This window comes from Strix aluco, chromosome 1 (assembly GCF_031877795.1).
Source record: "Strix aluco isolate bStrAlu1 chromosome 1, bStrAlu1.hap1, whole genome shotgun sequence".
Classification (NCBI taxonomy): Eukaryota; Metazoa; Chordata; class Aves; order Strigiformes; family Strigidae; genus Strix; species Strix aluco.
Window position 1 is genome coordinate 2,316,426 of NC_133931.1, and position 23,047 is coordinate 2,339,472.

Here is a 23,047-nt window from a genome sequence, read left to right on the forward strand (position 1 = left end):
GAAGATGTGAGCTTGACTTTGCTTTGGCAACTCCAGCTAAAGACTCCCTCTAAATTCCTTCCTGGGCTGTACCCTCTGCCTGGTCTTTACATCTCCATCCTGATTTCTTTGAGCAACTTGGCTGCAGTTACTGCTCCTGGGACACTGGCATGAATGTGGCAAGCTTGCCACAGGACAATGTGCATCTCCCAGCCCATGCTGCACTGAGGGATACCACAGCCCGAGTCAGCCACACTACAGCAGTGGCTAGGACGGCAGGGAGTTAATAGAGATGTCCCTGAGCCCAGATGCAGTATCCAGACCCACGGTGGGAAGAAATGCCAAGCTATAAACCTGATGGCTAAGCTACAGCCTGGAACAAAGCACTGGGCAAGCACCTGGGACCAGGCAGAGTAGGAAAAAAAGAGGACATCACAGGACCTGCCTTGGAGTGCTTTCTCTTCCTCCCTATTTGGACACGTGTGACTGAGAGATTGAGCTCAGCTTCACCAAGTTATAGTGGTGCAAGTGCCCTCCCTCTCCTGCAGCCTTTTGCCAGCTGCCACTGATCCAGTAGGCAATGGAGCTGCTCCCACTGGAGAGACCAGATTCAGTGTACGGTAGCAAGGACATTCAGACTGTCCCCTACTTTGTGTTGAAAGCCACAACCCCAGCCATTTCCCAATCATCACCAGAGCCTCCACGCAACACAACTTCCTGATGCTGCACACTGGCAAAGTGCTGCTGGGTTGGATGGAGCATAACTAATTTACACCTGAATATGACCTGCTCTCCCTTATAATCTATTTCACAGCTCTGGCTCTACAAGTCACCTGTCTGAAGCCTTTCTAGAGCACAAAATATTTGTAAAGTCATTGGGAAATTATTTTAACCTGTAGTCAGGTTCAGCACATCTTGCTTTGCCAAAGACCCATGGTGTGTTGAGCTCCTGCCACGAAAGACAGACATGAAGGGAGAGTACAAAACCTCTCTGGATTCAACCTAGCATAGATCTAGGTCCAGTTCATTCCCTCTTCCCGGATCACACTCTCTGATATTAATACATATTAGTCCCCTTCTGTTGCAGAAAGGTGGAACGTCCTGCTGCAGAACCCACCAGATACAAGTCCTTGCACAGCACTAAAGACCCAGTGACAGAGGAAAGCAGTCTTGCTTTCTCCCCATCATGCCCTGGACACCTCCTCCTACAGTCAGTGGGAAGACATGACATGGACATCAGGAAAGAGGCTGTATTGCAGTAAGGTCAGCTTTGGCTTAATGAACCATGGCTGTTTAGATAGTTTAGACAAAGCAGTGACTAAGAAGTAGAAAGGGTGATGAGAAGCGGTCCATGAGATGCATGGTCTTGTTAAAGGTTTGCATCTAACCCTTTTTGCCTTCTCTGGCTAACGTCAACAACACAAAACCCTGTAAAGTAATGGGATGGGAACAAACTGGGTGATGACCATTTGCTCAGTGTGTGACTTGTTGGATAAGCCCACACTAACCTGGGGGGAAAAGAGTTGGTTAGCTGGGTCATTGAAACAGCAAAGCGAGTCAATGGAGTCAGCCCAGCCCAGCCGGGAAGTGCAGTGACCAGGCAGTGTGTCAGCTCCAGAGGCTGTTGTGGTAGGTCAGAGCTTACCTATTTGAGGTGCAGGGTACCCGTAGTGCTGCAGTTCGTCAGTGTCCTCTCGCTTTCTGTTATCTGTGGACCTCAGCGATTGGCTTCTGGAATTATAGCGTCCATTGGCTATGGCAAGGTAATGGGTCATGTAAATACACCTTGGTTCACTCTGCAAGATCTTTCACTACAAAGGTTACATGTATAAACAACAGCGACCTGCAACGTTCGGTTGACACAACCACCTGCTTTCCAACCCCAACACCCCTAGCCACCAGCAGTCCCCAAGGCTTTAGCACCGAGCCAGCCTGCAAGATTTGGACTGGCTGGCAGTTCAACCCCTTGTTTCTCAGTGAAACTTGGGACCATGCAGAATATGATCCCTTATGTCTGGTCTTTAATCAATTTCAACGATTTTCTAGGGTGTCTGTACTCTTTGCTGTACTTGTGGAGGATTTAACCTTTTCAGATGTGCTGACAATGGATCCCACCATCCCTAGCAGTGTTTTGAGATCTATGGTTGTGACTGGCAGTATTTTCTGGTGGAAAACCCTGCCTTGTAATCAACATCTACCAAGCAATGCTCTGTAGAGTAACCAGAAAATGCTGATTGGAGCAGGCAGGTGAGGGCAGGTGAAAAGGAAAGGGATAGCTCAAAAGGATGTCTCCGTCACAGACTCTACCCTACCACAGCAACAAGGAGGGATGAAGGTCTGGTATTAACAAAGTGAGTTATGTATCAACAGAGTTATGGCTGGGCACCTTTCCAATCAGGTGAAAGAACGAAGCTCCTGACCCTAGTGTCCTAACTGAAAATCTCCCACTGAAGACCATGGTGTTGAGATCAGAAGGTAAATAATACATCCACTATAAAGTAAAGGCATTTAACTCCTGACTGACAGATAACACCCCTGTTCGTTCCAAATGCATCTGCATCCCATGTGGATCAGCCCTGAATTTTCTACAGGGGAAACTAAAATTTCTGTTCTCCATCTTACTGGGCATGTTGCAATCCCAACACATACCCTCCCTAGTAAACAGAGAAACAACCGAGCAATAGCAACCAAATCCTGCCCACCAGTACTGCCTGCTGTAAATCAGGAGAGCTCAGCTGACTCCACCGGAGTGATGCAGAATAACAGAGAGCAGAGCTGAGCCCAAGTAATCTGTGATCTGGCAACCAATTTGTTTCCAAACAGCAAGTACCAGACAGAAGATCTTTTTCCCCAAGGAGGTGAAACAGTCAGACATCTTTTCAAGAAGTACAAACTGCCAAGAGATGAAATGGTGACAAATTTGATCCCGGAACACTGAGAAAATTAATAAAGGTTAATGAAGCTTCAGTGTGGTGGCAGGAGTCTTTATTGACATCCAAAAAGGGAAAGCAGAGGAGGGAGAGGAGTGATTCAGAGATTTCCTACCAGGAGCCAGACTTTATATTCAGCAGCTTGGTTCATGGAAGAGGCTCATCTAGTTTATGAAAATATATTATTTCCCATTGCTGCTGCCTGAAAGCAGGACTTAAGAAACTTAGGAACTGGTCACGCCAACTTCTCTAAACCTTCCCAGCACTGACTGGTTGCAGGCTGCTGGCTGAGGGGATGGGATGGGGCAGTCACCTGACTGCCATCATCAAAGGAAAGGCACTGATAGCTGGACATCAGGGCTACAAACATCCTGCTACTTGCACACATCTTGTTTTTGTCTGGCTCTTTGCTGGAATGGAAAGGACCCAAATCATATGTTTTTAATAGCTACAAAGTCATGGGACTTGCCTGTGTGAGATTCATTTTTTTAAAAATGCCAACCTCTAACTAGGTTTCCAATATCCAGTGTCTTCAGTTTGCTTAGGAGACAAGTTAAATTAGTCCCATATTTAGGACACATCACAAACTCCCTCCATTCCCACCACCCATTGCTGGCTATACCCATGCACTTTCATCTGCTCTGATTTAAGTCCTCTTCATGAAAGCATACAAATCACAAGAACACAAAAATTCTCCATCTCAATAGGCCTCCCAGAGACTTATTTAGGCTGGGAGGAGAAACAGAGGGTAGATGTGGAGCTTGGATGGCTTTGTCAGCTGCCCAGAGAAAGGAAGGTGACAAGGAAAACCTGAGAGAGAATATCACAGAAGTAGCCGCTGAGCATGGATGGATGGATGGACACAGAGATAGGAGGCAAGACAGAGGGAAGGAGAGAAGACCCCCTTGTTTTGATGAGGTACAGTTCTTTTTGATCACCTGTCTACTAGCTTCCAGAGATCATGAAATGAGGGAGGATAGTATTTCCATCTTGATCTTAGTGTGAGCACATAAATATAAATTAATCTAAGTGATTAGATGGGTCCAGTTCCTCATCTGTTACATTGGATGAAAAGGTCCTGGGTGCCACAGGAGCTGATTGTAGTATGTTGCCTCCAGCTGGGTACTTCAGTCACTCGTGCAACAGTTAAAACGATAGAAGAGAGTGGATTTCTAGGGCTTCCATGGTAATAATTTATAGCTCTGTAATCTCATAGTCCCAGGATGCTTATAACCTAAGAATACAAAACTCTGAATGTTCTGCTAAGAATGCAGAATAACATCTTGCTTGCCTGAATGTTGGTCTTTGCCAAGTACTTGGTATCTTAGAGCATCAGGCCTGAAGTAGCTGTGGGATTCAAGAGTTCTCACATACTTCTACATGTTTGGTTTTTTTTCTTTTTTCATCCTTCTTAGTTCTAGTGACACACTCATTTTATGGAGGGGGGAGATGATTTTTGTCAGATTCTTGTCTTTTCCTGTAATATGCTCTCTGCTTACCCAGGGAAGTGGTTGAGTCACCATCCCTGGAGGTATTTAAAAGACATGTAGATGTGGTGCTTAGGGACATGGTTTAGTGGTGGACTTGGCATTGTTACGTTTATGGTTGGACTCGATGATCTTAAAGGTCTTTTCCAACCTAAATGATTCTATGATTCTATTCTATGATTCTAAAGATAAAAGAGAAATATAAAAGTTTTAAATGCAACCCTGGCACCCTGGATCTCATCTCACTAGTCTGACATCTCCTAATGCCTGATCCTAGTCTTGAAGGACTTGCATTATTTTCTTTGTTCCCTGATGGATATGACAAGCCTGTGCTGTTATTGCTCCTCCTATTTAAAGGCAATCAGGTCTAGAGGCTGAATGTGTGACCCTTTCAGCTTGCCCCAAGCTTCCCCCAACAAAGACTGCCTCTAAACCCATGCTGGGGTCACTCCACTACACAGGCAAGCTGCGTCCCCTTTGGAAAAGGTGTTGCAGAGAAACACGTCTGTCTCCATTTAACACGGAGCATGGCTTAGATTTAACCTGGACAGTTGCCTTAAATATATGGAAAAATCAACCGTGGTTCTGGACAAAGAAGGGAGAAGCCGGGTCCTTTATGCACAAGGCAAAGTTGGTGCAAGAGATGCTTTGATGTGGGTTTAATGTACCTGAACTTGATGGCGTGGAGGTCACAAAATAAATATAGTGGGGAATTGGTTGGATTTCAGCAGCCTGCTTCCCACAATGGAGTCAGTGGAGAGGAGTAATGCCAGGATTAAAGGAAAACCTAGACTTGATTTACATCCCAGCTGTGTAAATGCCATGAGGATGGCACATTGTGGAAATACTCAGCACCTTGGAGAAGCTAGCATGAGGGCTAGAGGAATAATGCCCTTCAAGGGAACACAGAGATGTTTGAATTGCAAGCAAAGACAAGCACATGAGATTTTGGAAGAACAGAGCTCAAATGTGGATGCGGAGGATGATCTTGCAATGCTGGCGGTAGTGGGAAGAGGAAGCAGGTGACCAACACTTCTAATGAGAACATGTAATGTGTCAGACAGCACCTTGCAACACAACCAAGGGAAAAAAAATTAAATGCAGAGACTTTGCAGTGTTGTGGGCCAAGGTTTTAATGTCTAAGCATGTCTCATCAGAGCTACGCACTCTTCCCGCTATACTCGTCTCCTAAACAGGAGAGGCAAAGAAAATAACAGGATCATGAAAATTAGTCAGGCAAGCTGGGGTGGTGGGAATGAAAGGATGGACCCAAGCAAAGAGCGGGAAGGGATGATTAAAAAACTCCATTGGAATGGACTGAATGTATCTCAGTGCAGTAAAACTAAAGGAGAAGGTGTTGGCTGTGGAGTTTCTGGGGCATCTAGCAGCTGCTAAAGGAGTAAAACCGAGAAGGGCAGAATCAGTAACAATCCCTAAATCCCTAAAAAGATCTCAGTGGATGTAGAACAGGGCAATTTTGGAGGCCACTGGATATATGGCAGTTGCACCAGGTAAGGAAATGGCCCAAAACATCTCGGTTTGAACATCTAAGACTCGAGAAAATGTCATTGGGTGAGATGTGTGACTCCCAGATGTGAAATGTCTGAACCACCATTAAAAGGGGGGACAGGGTGAAGTCTCTGCAAGCAGCAGCAGGTACCGATAGGTCAAGATGTTTTTTCATCTTGCAATGAATTCTAGCCTGTCCTATGGGGAATGAAGATGCTCTTACACGTGCATAGGATATTTCAGCTTGGTGGTTGCAGCAAAAAGGTTATTTTTAATGAAAATCAGGGGTGGCAGAGACTGAGGCGCAGTATTTTGAATGACATGTGGAACACGCGTTTCTTCACACCACGAACAGTTGCACAGCTGAAGGACTAGATCCTGAACCCTCTTGATGTTGAAAATCCAGCATGGATCAGCAGGACTGCACCGGTGTCACACTTCTGCACCTGATGGCAGGATGCGGCCACCTCTTTCCCAGCTTAGGGGAGACGTATCTGCCCAATGTGCATATTCATAAATGTCAGAGATGGTTTTGCATCGCCTCTGCCAGATGGGATGGCAGGATTTCAGCTGGCTCCTCTGCCGATTTTCATTCCCCAGGAATAAATGCAGGCCACCTACATCTCTGATTGTTCTTGCATTTCTCCGGCACTGCCAAATTCCAGCGTCAGGGTCAGGCCCATGACATCCCCCCTTTGGTTTGGATGTTGTCCTGCCGCGTTGCCCATCCAACCTCTCTGCGAAGACCCTCTGCATGCCAGGTTGTGAGCAACCACGGCTTTTAGCACTGTGCAGCCAAGAGGGGCCACCGGAGCACAGCGGGTGTCCCTTTCCATCCAAAGGGGGTGGACCTGGAAAGCTCCTCTGCAAGCACTTGCCACCACACTCGGGTTGGCTTTTTTTCCTCCCTCTATAAAACAGCAGCTCCTGGCCAAATCCAACAGATGGAGGAAATCTCCCCTGTCTGTGCTGGAGAGGAGGATATCACCAGGTCCTTTGCCTCTAGCAAGGAAAAATCAGAGTTACAACAAAAACTGAATGTTGTCCTTCAGATTATGTCTCTTGAACTGAACAGCTGCCATGAAAAAAGGCTCTGCCTAAGCCAAGCTGTTGTTACTAGACAAAGTTTCCTTTCCAGTCTGGGATGAGCCTTCATTAAAGTTTTTCTTCAGTGTTTTACACCTTCGGGTTTTGCCCGTGTAGATAACTTACCTGGCTTAGTTGCTGTTGACCTTGGGTATGTATCCCTGGGGAAATTTAGCCAAATTAAGATCATCAAGAAAGAGATCCCATTACATGAAACAGCAGAGATGGTAGCCCAGGTGAGTGGAAAAACATAAAGACCACATACAAGTGGCACCTGTGGAGTCATTGAGCTGTCCCTGTGCAGTGATTCAAACAACACTATGGCCTCCAGACAATGTTTTCAGACTCAGCTCTGGGAACCATGTGGCTATACCTATGTTTCAATGACCAATCTGCCAGAAGTCACACCTCTTGGAAAAATTGAGAACCACCATTCCCACTGCTGCATACTGAGACCCTCTGAAGGTCCACCTGGGGCAGTTCTGCAAGAGGAAGGATGGCAGGACCTGGAGAAGATCCGCCTGAGGTAAGAGCTGTGTGACAAGAAAGGTTAGATCCCTCTAGTGCATTTGCCATGGCCAGGTAAAATAAAACAACTAACGAAACCCTCACAGATCCTCTGCAAAAGTTCGTCTCAGCAGCTCCAGGGAGCTGAGTGGCAGCATCCAAACTGCTCCAGATGCTGTATAAGACTAAGACCTCTCCCTGCTTCTGGAGATCCAAATAAACAGCTGAAACACTCTTGTTAATCAATCACCCATCAGCTTATGAGCCACTTTGGTAGGAGTAACGAAGGAGAGGCTAAAGAAAAGAGATGGGCTTACCCTTGTTTTGAAGGTGGTGGTGATTTCTATGTTATTCTAACCTAACTTTCTTGGCCAGCAACTGATTTTATTTTTCAGTGGTGGTATTAGTTTCCTTGGACAAGTTTCGATTTACCCCCACAGCAAAGAGTGAAATATCAGGGTGCTCATCCCTGTTTTGTTTAGCTGTTTTATCAGGATTATAGATGGCCCTTTGGTCAAGGAAAATAGTATTTTTCCTGTTTGTTTTCTACTAGAAAATTAAGGTGTCAGCTACTCCACAATACCTGGAGAGCTAGTCAGGTATTATTACAAGCTACTGAAATGCTTCACAATTCAGGATAAAGATGTTCTTCTGTCCAGTCCTTCTTTTCTCCTTTTTTTTTTTTTTTTTTTTTTAAATTAAAAAAAGTGAATTAGAATCTATTTAACTGCAATGTATAATGAACACTTAGGAAAATAACAGTTCAAGTGGAAGAATGAACAGCCTACTCATCCCTAACAAATCTATGAGCAAAAGTCAATATGAGAATAACAGTGACACATTTAAAAAAGGATTTTTATTCTACTTTTAAATACTCTCAGGTTTTGGTACAGATCACAGTAAAGAGAAGGAAAGGATATGTGTAAAAAAAATTAAAAGCCTTTCCTGGGTCAAAAGTGCACCTCTTTTGGGCATGGCTGCAAAGGCAACAAGGGACAGATTCACTGAGGAGAGAGTTCAGAGCCAAATGCACAGCTTTTTGGTAGGTATGAAGAGATACAGGTTTATCTTGAGGTAGGACACAGACCTCAAGGTGTGCAGGGACAAGTCTTCTTGAAAGATTAATTCTTCACATCTTCCCTCAAATGCTTTCCAGCTTGCCAGCCTGAAAGCATCACAATGGGGCTCAACAGTTTGTCTGCAAAGAGGCCCTTGGGAAAATTAATCAGAATTGACTTATTTATTTTAAAGGGATAAATCAATTTGTGCTGCTCCACTCTGTGGGCATCCTCTTTTTCCAAACTAGGGCCTTCCACTTAACTCAAGATCCTTTCTTCCCAAATAAACTCAACGGAACTAACCTCACTGCAATGTGGAGTAAGAGTTGACTGGGTATGTAATGGAAAGAGGACAAGTAGACAAGTGAAATCATTTATTGAATCATAGCCCCTTGGGTCACAACCAGGTTTTTCTGCACTTAAGAGTAGCTTTGCTGAATGTTGTGTTCTGGAAAAGACAAGTGAATAAATAGAGAGTAAATAGTGATTCATCCTTCACTGCTGTGCTCTGTGCAGTGAGTAGAGCTGAAAACCCTACCCAGACTTCCAGGCTCCGTGGTTGCCCACCATCTAACTTCATCCCTCCTTGCCACAGCAACCTCAGGAGATCTATCATGAAGAAGAACAAAGTTTTGTCCCTGGGGTAGATCAAGGGAAGATGTTATGCCCCTTATTCAGTGCTGGTGAGGCTTGACCTAGAAAACAGTGTCTAGTCCACCCCCTGCGTCCAGTTCAAGAGGGTTGTGAAGGAAGCAAACAGGTCCCATGGAAGGCTTTGAAGATGGTTTGAGATGGGGATGGATGCCCTGCAAAGAGAGTCTGGGGAGCTGGGTCCCCGCCTTATTTGTCCAGCACAGGAGGGGCACTCTAAGGATGTTTTTTCGCCTGTTGTCCCATGTGCCCTAAGTTCAAAGAATGGCCACACCTGCAGAGCCCCCTCTACACACCTACAATGCCATCTTGACCTTCTTCTCCTTCATGGCATTGTCCACTAAGACCAGCATGGTCCTTCCTCCAACAACATTCAGGCATGCTCAGATCCCACAGCTGGACCTCCTTTCAGGTCCAGCTTCCAGGTCTTTGCAGTTTTACTCTCACTGCCCCAAGCTACAGTTACATTATGACTACAGAGTCACCTGCAAGTGTGGGGGATGTAGATTAAATATCCCTAGTGTGGGCGAACCTCAGAGGGAAATTAACAACTGTGAGTCAAGGAGATGAAATTTCATATACTAGGTTTCATTAAAAAAAAAAAATAAAAGAAAAAAAAACTAATTGCAACATGATTTAAATTTATGGAAGTGGTAAAAAATGCATGAAATCATTTTAGCCCTTATTAGAGAAATATATTTATGTCCCTCTATTTGAACTTCTCCTTTATCAGGAGATACTTCCCTGCCTTTGAAGACAGTTGAACTTTCCCTAGTTATTTGACTAGTTGGAGAAGTTATTCAAACATTCTCTACTATGAATTTGAAATAAAAAGAAGGGAATAATTATAATCAGCCATTCATTTGCATTTGTTAGGCTGAGTTTCTTCTGCAGTTGTTTTTTCCTCTTTACCCCCCTCTCAACTCAGCTAACGTAAAAGAAGAACTGGGGATTGATGTGCTGGAGGTTCACCAGCTCAACCCATCGATATCTGACTGCTGACTGGTGTTGACAATCTGTCCCTTGCTCTCTGGAGAAGAGGACCTGGAAAGATGCTGCATTACAGGAGGAGAGTGAAGCCCTGCATTGTGTCTGTCTAATGACCAGATCTTTCTCCATATCTTAGCACTGTAGGTTTCATTTTGTAAAAGAAAGGAACAGCAACCCTGATCTTGACTGGGAAGGTGAATTAAGCCAAAAAGAAGTAAGATTAGCATCTCTCTTAGCTGCATGATTTATTTATTTATGAGAGAGGCTCCAGCAGTCAAAGAAAAGCCTTTAAAGGTGTATATTGTGCCATCAGTGGCAGATTTATCACCAGCATATGGATACCTGATGTAAGCCTGTTTATAAATTCCTATAGATTAACCCCTACTCTTTGGGGTAAAGGTGTGTGTATTGGAAGACATGTGTCAGCACGTGCGCGTGTGCATGCGAGACCGCGAGACAGGCAGGGAAGGGCAGGGCCATGCACAGCCGAAGTCGCATGCGAAGGTCGACACGACCCTTCGGCAGTTTCGCCGTGCCTCTAGAGCATCCTTCATCATTTATGGCGATGAGGCCAAGCTCATCCTGGGAAGAGCCTCCCGCTCGCGCGCGTGCAAGGGAACATGCCTCCACTTACTATTGCATGCCTTCCTATTGCACAGCCGTCCTTCCTCCAGGACTCCCTCGCAGACAAGACCTTCGTTGGGAAGGGGTTTGCAGGTGCGCATGCGGGTCTGCAGGCCTCCCCCGCAGTCCTTGGTGCAGTCGCCCCAAGCTGACCATGGGTTCCAACCACCTGGGCAAAATCCAGAAAAGCCCTGTCAGCTTCGGTGAGAGCCCAACACCCAGGAAGCTGAGGCAACGCTGGCCTGGCAGACCCTACAACATACCCACTGCCAAGCCCTGAAACTGGGATGTCTTTGAATGTGGTAGGACTAGACACCATGGGGTATCCAGAAAGTCAAGAGATAGAAGGGGAAGGGAGAAGCATTCCCTTTTCATTGACTTCTCTTCAACAATTCCTTATCTTTAAACAGGGACTTTGCCTCCCTGGAAACCCTGTCCCATTTCTAACTAGTCCAGCTCTTTTGGTGCTTGCTGCAGCAAAGTGGTCCCCTCCTCTGAGAAGGCCCTCTGCCCATTTTGTGGCCTGTTGGCTCCTAATCCCAGAAGGCACTTGCAAAAAACACTTCCAGATACACATCCAGCATCGGTGAGGTTGTCTCTCCTCCCTCTTCCCCCACTCAAACACACATGTCTATGTGCAAACAGTACAAGGGAACTGGGAAGGGGCGGGAGTCCTACCACCCATTCCACCCCGAAAAGGACACTCCTTTTCCCCACCTGCAGATACCAGCAGCCACAGAGAGGCACTGGCTGTTCTTAAGGACAGCTTTGGTGTGGGAATGATATTCCTCTGTAGCACCCTTGCAACACCCAAGGGGAGCAAGCTGTGAGCATCATAAGATGAAGGTGCTGTTTTGACTTTCCTTCCCAGTCATCCTCAGTGCTGGTGTCAGCAACACGCAGCTTTCCCCCTTGTACCACCAGCTACAGCCCTGCAAGCTGATGGAGCCAGCAAGCCCCTTTCTGCAGGCATGACCCTATCACTTGCAGAAGGGAAATGCTGAACCTCTGCAGCCTTCTCCACCATTCATCTTTCCAGCTTGCTACCAAGAACAACTGGCCCTGGTGGGATGTCCATAAACATTGATGGCAGGGTGGACCATGAAGGCCATCTGAATCTGTCTTACCTCCCACAGTCCAAAGCCTTACAGCAGGACTCCTGCAGGGAGCCCAGGAAAACTGGGTTTCATGTTGTAAAAAGACAGCAGGGGATCATCCAGGCCCTTTGAGTGATGGATAAGCTGTCATATCCCTCAGTGGTCGATTCACTTCTTGTCGGCTATACACAGCAAGCTAAAATCTGCTCTGTAATAGGCCTCTGCTTCTAACAGCTGGTGATGGCTTCTGCTCCATTGTTTGCCCACCTCATGAGGAGGAGCAGAGGTGGCCCTTCATCCCAGAGGTGGCCACTCTCAGGTGGCTGCTTTTCCTGCTGTGTGTTCTTTCATCACCCACAGCTACCCTTGGAGATGCTTCAGGTCCAAGAAATTCAGCTGTGATGTGCCACACTCAGGCAGAGATAAAGATAATGAACTAAAGATGTAGTTTTTTGAAGAGAGGAAACATTGGGAGAAAGATGAATGCTGCTTTTTAAAATAAAAATGAAATAAAGCCCCTTTTCTTTTTCTCACCAACAGTCAGAGATTTCAGAGATGCAAATGATCCATTTCAGCTGACTCAGCCTCCCTGTATTGCTATTTATGAGTCAATGGAGATCACGGCTGTCCTCTGAGCTGTGGGCTTCTCTGTCCCTACACACTCTAGGCAGGAAACCAACCCTGTCTGTAAAAAAAGATCGTCCTCAACAGCCCAGCTAGGTGCCAGATCAGAATACAGGGACATTACCAACACCCCCTTGCACAGGGGTGGGCAGATACTCATCCACCTCCACAGCATAGAGCTGTGAGTTCATACTCTACTACCACCAGCGTAGCTGCACTCTAACTTTTGCTCCCAAGACAGAGTGAAAATAAACACATGCTCAGCAACATTCACACTGCTGGATGCAGTGGAATCTGCTTAGATACTTAATAATGAGAATAACATGGGAAAATAGAAAAGGATGGAAATGCAGGCTAGTGAACCTGCCAGCAAGGTGCTCAGAGATCCTGGCAGCAGTGCGGAAGATGCTATTGGCACACAATAAATATTTGACCTTGAAGGAGACTGTCTTTCCCTTGAAAGTCACTTTCTCTGCTGATTCCTTTTCTAAAGAGCACAGGGAAACAGGCTTGTCTCTCCAATTTCCTGATGGGAGACAGATTGTGTTTCAGTTGCAAGAGAGGCCATTGGCATAATGGCAGGTAGCCTGATGCCTTGTGTGAGCTGATCAATAGGATATCTGTAACCAGAGACATTTGGGAGCTAATCAACTCTTTGCTTGCCCTTTTAAGGATGTCTTTCTTTACTTCACTCCCTTGCAGATTAGGAGTGGGGCTAGGGAAAGGAGAAAGTAGCTCCACACAAACCTTGGCTAAGTTAATGATTTATTTGCTTGGGATGTTTTTTGAGTCAAAATGCATAATTGCTCCAGTGTCTTAAAAGGGTTTTTTTGTATTGTGTTTGTAAGTAAAATACAGACTGATTACCCAGACTGACTGCCTGTCACGGTGTCCCCAGTTTGATGATGGGTTATTCAAACAGGTCTGCATTTCAGGATATAACCTATTATGATGACATTAACTCCTAAAAATATGTAGAAACAAATACTGCCTGGTCTCGCTACAGGAAAGAGCAGGGGATAGTGTAGGTTCCAGTCTTTGACTTCTTCTCACGCTGCTTATCCTCAGCAATGGGAGAACCAGTCAACATAAGACAAAAACCATAATGATTTCAAACTCTTAGCTGGAATGAGATCTCTTTATGAGGTTGAGGACAGATAATTTCCTCCCTCTCCTTATTCCTCAGTTTCCATCCCATTTCTGAGTACTAAAGAGAAGCTAAAGAAGTACCAGAGCACTTATTAAATCAACAGAGGCATTTATAGCCAAGACAAAGGTATTCCCCACTTTATGGAGTAGTCCTTTTTTATCATCAGGTTGTCCCATGGTCCTGACAAATGAAATACTGCATGTTATTTATCCTGTTTATTGGCTGTCAGATAAACCTTTTGAAATCTCCCTTCTTTTCCTGGGTCTAGTCATTCACTGTTTCAAGTGATCTGTCTTTTTTAGTGGTGCTGTAAACAAGCGGTTAAGGGCCTATTATATGAAGTTATACCCATCCCATCTTTGAGGGGGAAAAAATGCTGTGCCATGAGTAAAACACTTGGGTTTTCTGTCCACTGCTTGAAAGTATCTGGCTGGTGGAAAGAGGTGGCTGGGTAACAAGAAATGAATGAGCTACCATGGCTGTGAAGCAGCTGAGCTGTGGTAACACACGGATGCTTTTAGCCCAGTGCAGATGCTGCAGAAGAGACACGAGCAGGATTTTGTCACTGCAGTGGCTGCACACATGCCCCATCACTCAGTTCATCAGGAGTGATTTGCTGAGTTGCCACAACCCTCATGGACTCTCCATCTTCTACAAAACTTTCATTCCCACCTCTCTGTCACACAATTCCCTGCGTTGCCCCTTCTTGCATTTCAAGCATGGGGTTGAAGGAAACCTTCCTGATGTTGGGAAGAGAGCAACCCATGTGAAATACAATGCAGAATCCCACTGAAGTTAATGGGACCTTTTGCAGATAGTCCCTTTTGCCCCTGGAGTCCCATTTCATCAGCTCTCAACAAACTGCTGCACCCTGCTGATCGATGCGGGTTGAGTTGCCATCTGTCCTTAATCCAGAAATAATGAGTCTGCTGCAACTGCGTTATGAAGGATTTTGCTTTTCAAAGGCACTGACTCCTGTGAAGGTCACACACCCAACCTGGTCCCTCTTAGCAAAGTTTTGCTCAGCTACAGCCTTGCAGAACTGCAGATCTTTCTCACTTTGCTCTTTATTCCCTTTTACTGGAGCAGCTGTGTCTCATACTTCCATCTCCAGAGATTCCTATCACAATCAGCAGCTATCACCGGAATCACATAGCAAGGTTTAGCTTGTATTTTTTTATATTTTGAGAATCGTCCTAGCTCCTAGTATGAGTTTTGCAAAGGCGGCTCTTGCACATAAGACTGTTGCTCATGGGACTATTTTGAGTGCTATGGAGACTGTCATTCAGGGAGGCCTTTAATCCAGTTTCTAAAGGGGTTTTTGATCCTCCTCAGTCGGTTCTTATCATGATCACATACTAAAACAAATTACTTTTCATGCTAGACTGACCCAATGCATTCTAATTCTCCACAGTTAAATGAAGAAAATTTCAAGATGGTCAGAATCAACTGGCAAGCTCATATTTGGCATTTCTTGCTCTGAATCTTAAGCAGAGATGCCAAAACAATAGGTCTTTCCTACTACAAATTAACTGAGAGAGCTCCGCTTAGATGCCTCGTCCAAACACCCTTGATCTTTGGGAAGATTTGCATCCCGATCCGGAGTTTATCTTTGCAGCTGACAGCTGCGATGTGTCTCAGATACCAGTCAGTCAATCATGCCTTTTAATTTAACAGCAATGCCTTAAATTAGATGACAGTGACAACAGCAAAAACTAAGGAATCAACACAAAACAATCAATAGAGCACAGCAAAAGGGTCTTTGCTGACACACTACATCCATCTCCGATTTTGTTTTTTTGCATTTAGCCTCCCACTGACCCCAGCTGCAGACACTTCTTGTTGGCAGCTCTCTCAAACTCGGCAGGCCAGGACATCTTGTGTCTGAAAAACATGCCGAGACTACATAAAGCCACCACAGTTCTGTGTGCTAGCACTGGAAATATTTGTAGTGGACCTTATATTACAGTATCTGAGGGCCTGAGAATCATCAGCAGTTCACAAATGAGTGAAAAAATGTTATTTCTTATGCATACAGAGGGAAGGATGCTGAAAGGAAATTAAGAGTGAGACTGTCTTATACCATCTGAAAGTTAAATTTGTTATATAATGGGGAAAGCGAAAGAGCTGCTCCACAGGGTTTTATCACTTTCATTTCTTACTATACTGGGAAAGAGCAAGTCCAGAAGGGACTATTCTGAAGACAGCCTTCTATTACACAAAACAGTGATCTTTCCCTGGAGAGCCATACATTCAGTTTGTTAATTCTGTGGAAGAAAGGAAAAAAATCTTTCAGGAAGATGTCCCCTCCTCATGCCCCATATGATGACCTATGGCAGCACAACTGAGTTGCTCCAGTGGTTCATCCTCTGCCCTTTCAAAATTAATCCCATGTAACACTTACCTGTTCTGCAGACTGTGCACACTAATATCAAAACTAACCCCTCCAAGTTCCCTAAAAAGCAAAATAATTCATTCCAACTCTTCTCTACAGCCTTCCTTTTTCAGATGTCAAAGCTTTTGATGAATGATGTATGAACATGACACCTCCATTATTGATCTAGTGAGAAAAAAAATGAAAAGGCTGGGGGTAAGTGTTCTCTTCTGCCCGCTGTCCATACTGTGTGTCATGAGGTCTCTTAGGTTATCTGGCTAATGACAAATTTATTAAACACAAAGACCCAGAGATGATCAAAGAAACATGACAAGCAGAGATATCTTGGTAACCTACTGAGTGGAAATGGACTACACACAAAGAGCACCCTCTAAGGAGATGGATCAGTCCCTTGTGTGAAACCCACTGTTGTGAGCCATTGTGAAAGACACTCTTGGGTGCCATGAAAACCAAGAGGGTCCCTTGCCTAAAAGGCTATAGGACTTATTGTCCTATAGAGAAAAGAGAATTTGAGATGAGAGTTTGGGGCTTGCACAAAACTTTTTATGGGAATCTCAGGGGTGGGGTGAAGGGAAGGCTGATCTGTGTACAAACCACTAGCAAACTTCAAGCTAGACTAGCCAGCAAGTAGGATAAGGGAGACCCGAGAGAGGGGCATTGATCTGCACAGCCAGGTTCATCCTTTCTGTGTTGTGTGTGTGTTTACCTCTGACAAACTCTATATTAACAACAGCCATAATCGTATATTAGAAGATAGGTGGGGGTGGGAAAATTATGAAGGTGCTATAAAAGTTCATGAGTGACCAGGGCAACATAACCAGGGAATGACTGTTCATTGTCTTTTCCAATATTGGAACTGAGGGGTGTCAAATGAAACTAGAGGGAGCCAGATGAAAAAATGAGTGAAGGACACAATTCACAGACAGAGAGCACTGTCAAACTTCAATGCTTGTCACATGAAAAGGTACCAGAGTTTTTATGAATAGAAAAAGTAACTAGGGAAATGCATGAAAGAGAACCCCACCAAATGCTATTAGATACAAAACCAGCAGCTCTTGCTCAGAAGGTCTCTGGGTTGCAAGTTGCTGAAGACTAGAAGGATGCTGTCTGCTTGTCTTGTTCTGCTATTCTTCCTTGGGAGCCACTGCTAATGAGAGTGTATTGGGCCAAAAGACCCTGGATCTGGCCAACAAGATGGTTTCTGGTGCTTTCCCAGTTGCTTGGCCTCTTCCTACTTTAACTTTATTACAATGAATCTCTTTCACAGAGGTGTGCTCAGAGAACAGACAGCTGAAGGTCAAGCCAGTATTCCCCACCACCATTAAAAAAGCTGCTCAGATCACTCACTTCTGGGTACCCAAATAATTGATGTGATTTTTCAAAGCTGCTGAGTGGTTGAAGCTGTCATTGATTTCCGTAACATGCACAAGTCCCTGCAAATGAAGGTAACAAGGCCCAATTTAGAAGAACATTTAGGACCAGCTTCAGCATCTCCCTGCTTTGCAAATCACTTAAGGAGGATGGAAATGTGGCCACAGTGCTCAGCTTTCAAGGAAACCCAGCATAAAGCGGCGCTTATTACATGAATCCCCACAAATGAAACACTAGGGATAAAGAGAGATTATTTATGTGGAAATAGTGGGGGAGGTGGGCAGGGAAATGAGAAAAGGAATGTTTAGTCAGGAGCAGGAGATCAAATAAGACTGTGGAATAGTCTTCCCCTAAGAAAGCCGTAGAGGCCTAATCATTTAACTTATTTCAAAGCGGAGCAGGCAAAATATCAGAGAACAGACTTGTGAAGAAAAATCCAGCATGCACCACCGGGGAGGAATGAAATACTTTCCCGCCCTGAACCTCTCTGATACTGCATAAATCATATCAGAGTTGAGTTCACACACTATTTGCTTCTTCAGGTTATTGCAGACCTCGGTGCAAAGCACAGAGGGGATGTATTAGCATAGACACATGCATGACTCTGTATGGTGATTAATATGTGAACACATTAAAATCTAACTGTGTAGTCCAAGTTGATTGAAACCTTTCCTGATAGGAGTGTCACTATCTATTTCCATAAAAGCTTGTTCAAAAAGGAAATCAAAGAAAAGCTTTTGTGACGTTTCCTTTCATGTTCCATCTGTCCTGACTTGAAGGACCTCAGTTTTGCCAAAGATGTTTTCACCTTTGAAAATGTATAAAGCACCTGCAGAACACTGCATAAACCCATAAATGCAGTGACATGTTGCAATGCCCAGAGCTTTGCAAGCCCCGTGCAATTTCAGCTTGTTTCCTGAACAGCATTTCCAGCTGAAGGATTTCTATGGTCCCCAAGACTGCAGTTTCTCAATCCTCCACAAGTTACAACATATTTCTTTTCACAAGAGCCCTGCAAGGCAGGTCTGTGCTATTATTGCCTCTGCAAGATGAACTGGGGAGGAGCTGAAAAGCCAAAAAGACTTGCCTGCAGTTTCACAGGACACTTGTTGTACAGCACAGACAGAAGTTAATTTTTTCTTAAGGTAAGCATCTTCCAGGAGGACATAGAGTAAATCACCCAGGAGGACAACCCAGGAGTCAGGTGTCCCCCGCTCAGAGCAGTTTTGCCAAGGAGACGCTGCTCTGCAGACACTATTCATGACTCACAGCACTCCTGGCTCCACTAACTGCTCCCAAGACAGAGCCAGAAATACGAACTCCAGCGCAATGCTGAGGCAGCCGCCTTGGCAGTTATTAAACCAAATATTTAATGACGTTTTGATACACACAGCCAAACCCTCCTCACACAGAGATGTCAGTAGTAAGGATTTTGCCTGGAAGGGGAACGGAAGCAGTTGAAAACCACATGAAAGTGCTCGGTGTGTGTGCACCTCTGAGGAAGGCTGGCGAACAAGCAAGTTGTCAGCAGGCATTTCTCCCTTCGGTGTCCTCTCCTTTGCAGAGCTGTCGGTTACACTCATCCTGCAGTGGGAAGATGCTAATCCTGGCTGCCTTGCTGGGCAGAGACTGCCTTTACCAGCTCTTCCTTTGACACATTGTTAGTGTTTTTCACTGCAGAAAGGAGCAGGCTTTAGGCTTGTTTCTGTGTGTAGTTTCCATCTCTGTCTTTTATGAAGTCCCCTTGTTAAGAGAGGGGCAGACAGAATGGTCAAGTCACATACCACTTGGGCAAGGTGAGAGAAATAATCTGGGGGAGTTAAATGCTGATGTGTGTCTAAGGGGTTAGGATATAGAGCAGAGAGGAGCTTATCTGCAAGCTAAAGTTGGGGGTCAATAAGGACTACATGCCCAGGGAGCTCAGGAGCTCACTTTGCTGAGAAAAGATACCCAGCAGTGTCCAAAGACAATTAAAGCATCCCTTGGGAGATATGCTGTCTGAACTGGATTGCTTGGGATCAGAAATTACATTGTACTGGTGAGCATCTGGGACCTTTTATTGGGTTGACCACACCCACTGGGATCAGGAATGACGTTATGGTTTAATGCCGAGACCAAACTGAGAGTGGTAGAATCCACTCCCAGACTTGACAATGATGGGAGGAAATAACATAGAGCTATGGCTGCACTTGAGGTGTCCAGAGTTAGTGATGGGGTCACTGTACAGGTCATGAAAATGAGAAATGAGTCTGTCTGCCTTCTACCCTCCTCTACCAGACCCTATGCTTCAAAGGGAGCCAAATAGAACTACAAAATAGTCAGTGAGATGCAACATCTTCCTCTTCTTACAGGGATTTGGGGTCTTTGATTGGACCATGGTGGGAAGGGGAGGAAGGTTTCCATGCCAAATCCCACTGTGTTGGGAAGGGATTTCCCTGCTGGACATGCTGTTCCCAAAGGTGCTTTTTTTTAAAAAAAAAAAAAGGAAATCTTTAAAGGCATTAATTATCTGCAGGATAGAAAAGATCAGATTAAGTTGTAACCTTGAAATTTCTAGTGGATGCAGACTTGGCCTGGGCAGAGTTTACCCTGAGTTTGTACATGACTGGTAAATACCAACAGTAATAAAGGATGTGCACACAATTTAAAGGCACTGAGTAGCATACCTGGCCAGATCTTTCCCTGTATGTAGTCATGAGCTGCAGAGAAATGCAAGATTTCACCTCTCTGGTCTCTGAAGGCCATATGAGTTATGCTGTGAGCCTCTGAAACACCTCATATCCTATTGCTAGTCATTTTCCACAAAACATATCTGTTTCTTCTCTGGGACACCAATTACAGTGGGCTATCTGGTAGGAGATCCGTTCCTTGGCATCACAAATCTTGAAGTTAGCCATGAAGTCTTTCATCCCTTGGTCTTTGCAGGGTCTCTTTCTTTTATCTGATGTTGAACAGTCAGTATTACCATTCTGCTTGCTCTCAGTCTGTATTTTTCTGACCATTAATTGAGCATTATTCAATGCTCTGATTAATTAGAGTATTTTGGAAATGGAGGAACATGTTTCTTTGAATCTGCCAGTGTTTAAGGTAAGAAACAGGATTTTGAGGGATGAGCAGATCCACCTTGGGAATCCTATCTGCAGAAGAATGAAGGGCATTTTTTATATAGCAAACACCTGCAGTCAGTGACAACGGTTTCCTCAGTGCATCCCATGGGCAACTGGGACCACCATGTACTGTCCATGAGAAGGCAAAGATATGTTCCAACTGTTGGAGGTACCCAAATGAAAAGCTGCCACTAGATTGCTTCATGAGAGTTTAAGGAGTCAGCAGTAGCAGTTCTGCATCTGGGATAATGACCACATGATATCCAGCATGCTTTAGCATCAAGGGCAAGGAATCAATATCATCAACCTTGATCAACATTGTAATTAAGAGGTTAGTATTGATCTTTTGACATTGATGCTAAGGTGTGGTAGGTGTGTGAGTCATTAACATTGTTGCTGGCAATCTGAAGATGGGGCACTGTAAAACAGACTGCAGGCACAGCAATTCCCTCACAGATCCCTTAGAGACACTGGGTTATAATGATTAAAGCTATTCTCAGCCTGATTCATAAACAACTGTTCCCAAAGTCATCACCTTTTCTATCAATGGTGAGAGAGGATTACTCACACATGCCTGTTATGTCCCTTCAAAGTTCCAGAGTGACACAAGGAAATGCAACTCCATCTGGTCCTGCAGGCAGCAGACTTGTGGTCTCATCCTGTGTTTATATCCTGAAAACTAAATAGGAGTTGTTTTTCATAATGGCTTGATGCAGAATTGCCTGTGTGACCATGTTACCTTGCTATCAGTGAGGTGTCCCTCTGATTTCTCTTGTTACGACCACTAAAAGAAAGCCTTTTCCCTAATGAACATCTGAAGCATTTTCACGAATGTTTTCTAACCCTGAGTCTGCTGAGCCAGACCCTGATGCCCTAATCTTCAGCCAACAGAGATCAAGGTCTGTCCTTCTTAAAACCATTCTTTTCTACAGACAAACCTGACATGAAATTCCCTTGGTCTGAGGTCCTGTTTAAGAAAAGAAAGGCACAGTATTGAGAGATTATATTAGCACAGATGATGAGGAGATACCTTGAAGGCTCAGCATTTACCCAGGCATTTATAAATGATTTTTTCTCTTATTCATATCTGTCATTGATATTCCAGCAGTGTTAAGAGGGCTTGAGAAAGATGAGAGCTGTCCTGGGATTGGCACTCTGTGGGCATAACAGTCACAGACTAGTCCTTGATCCTAAGAGCTTGCATTAGGCAATGCCTAAATACTGCTGTGATTGGTACTACACAGTGAGAGAGTGTGCATGGAGAGGGACGAGAAGAGTGGGTATATTAACAGATATACAGAGATTCAGACTACTTCACAAATTGTTGACCGTACTTAAAAGTTAATTATCGTGTTTGTTAGCTATTTTTTCTATGAGAAAAGACAGACAAACATCCCTGAGCTATAAGATTGTCTGCACAAATGGGTGGATTCTGAACAGACCAAGGATGTTATTTTCCTCCCAGCACATTCCCCAAAATTGAGTGGAAATTAATCCGTACAAGAATAGAGAATAGAGACTGATGGTGGATTTCTCTGCATCCTTTTTTCCTTTTGTCACCATTGGTGCTCAGAGGAGTCAGGAGTGGTTGGGTTATCACCGATTGCCAGGACTATTCAGGATGGAGACCCAATACACCAGGCGATTCATTTTCCTCCAACACTCCATGAAACTAGAATAATGTCTAAATCCTGTCTGCATAACCACATGAATACAACCCCTGGAGTTCAACCCTGCTCTCCATTCCTCTCTCCATGACTCATATCTGAAGCCATCAGACACACATGGCACATGGTGCCTGTTCCACATGGCATAGAAGGATCACAGTGCTCAAGTCCGGGTGAGAGCTGCAGTCCCCTCAATGCCCAGACTGATACCTGTTTGACTCTGGCCTCTCTTAACATAGTTTAGTCCCATCATTTCTCTCCCTGCAGGTGTCCACACAGTCTTTCTGATAAGTACAATCCAACACCTCCCCTAGAAATACTGGCTGCTTGTCCAGCAATTCTCACTTCACGCAAAGCAAACGACAGCTAATAATTATATCTACTAATTACAAGTGACTGCTGCTGAGGAGTTGTGTCGTATTTTATCTTTCTCTGTGGTCATCTGGGATGGTCTGTGATGACCAAAAACCAGAAAGCTGGGTGAAGGACAGATCTGCACTGCGTGAATTCAGAGGGTTCCCAAATGTCTCAGGTTGGATATATCTTTTTTGAGCACATCAGTATGAGCCAAGAGCAACACCTACTGGCCAAGCTGTTTAGTAAGACCAAGCGCAGATCTGGCACAACCTATGGATTTTACAGACAACACATCTGTGAGATATTTTTAGTTAGCACCCAAACACAAAGGTTAGCACCAGCACTTCCCAGCTGTGGGAGCTGTCATCAAAGCAAATATCTCAGCCCTGCACACCTGGACCTAGCTCATATCCATGCTTAATCTGAAATTTGCTGCTCAAGCCCACTGTGTCCTGGGT

General features: G+C 44.7%; 1 protein-coding gene across 5 annotated transcripts in view; it reads right to left on the minus strand.

The window, feature by feature from the left end:
• ADGRB1 (adhesion G protein-coupled receptor B1) overlaps positions 1 to 23,047 on the minus strand; it is a 283,954-nt gene that overhangs the window by 150,544 nt on the left and 110,363 nt on the right. For all 5 annotated transcript variants that reach the window (XM_074830207.1, XM_074830119.1, XM_074830046.1 and 2 more), the window contains exons 3-4: positions 10,832 to 10,990; positions 1,625 to 1,732 (exon numbers count right to left, since the gene is read on the minus strand). In XM_074830207.1, coding sequence (XP_074686308.1) covers positions 1,625 to 1,732; positions 10,832 to 10,990 — 267 coding nt within the window. The remainder of the gene's footprint in view (positions 1 to 1,624; positions 1,733 to 10,831; positions 10,991 to 23,047) is intronic.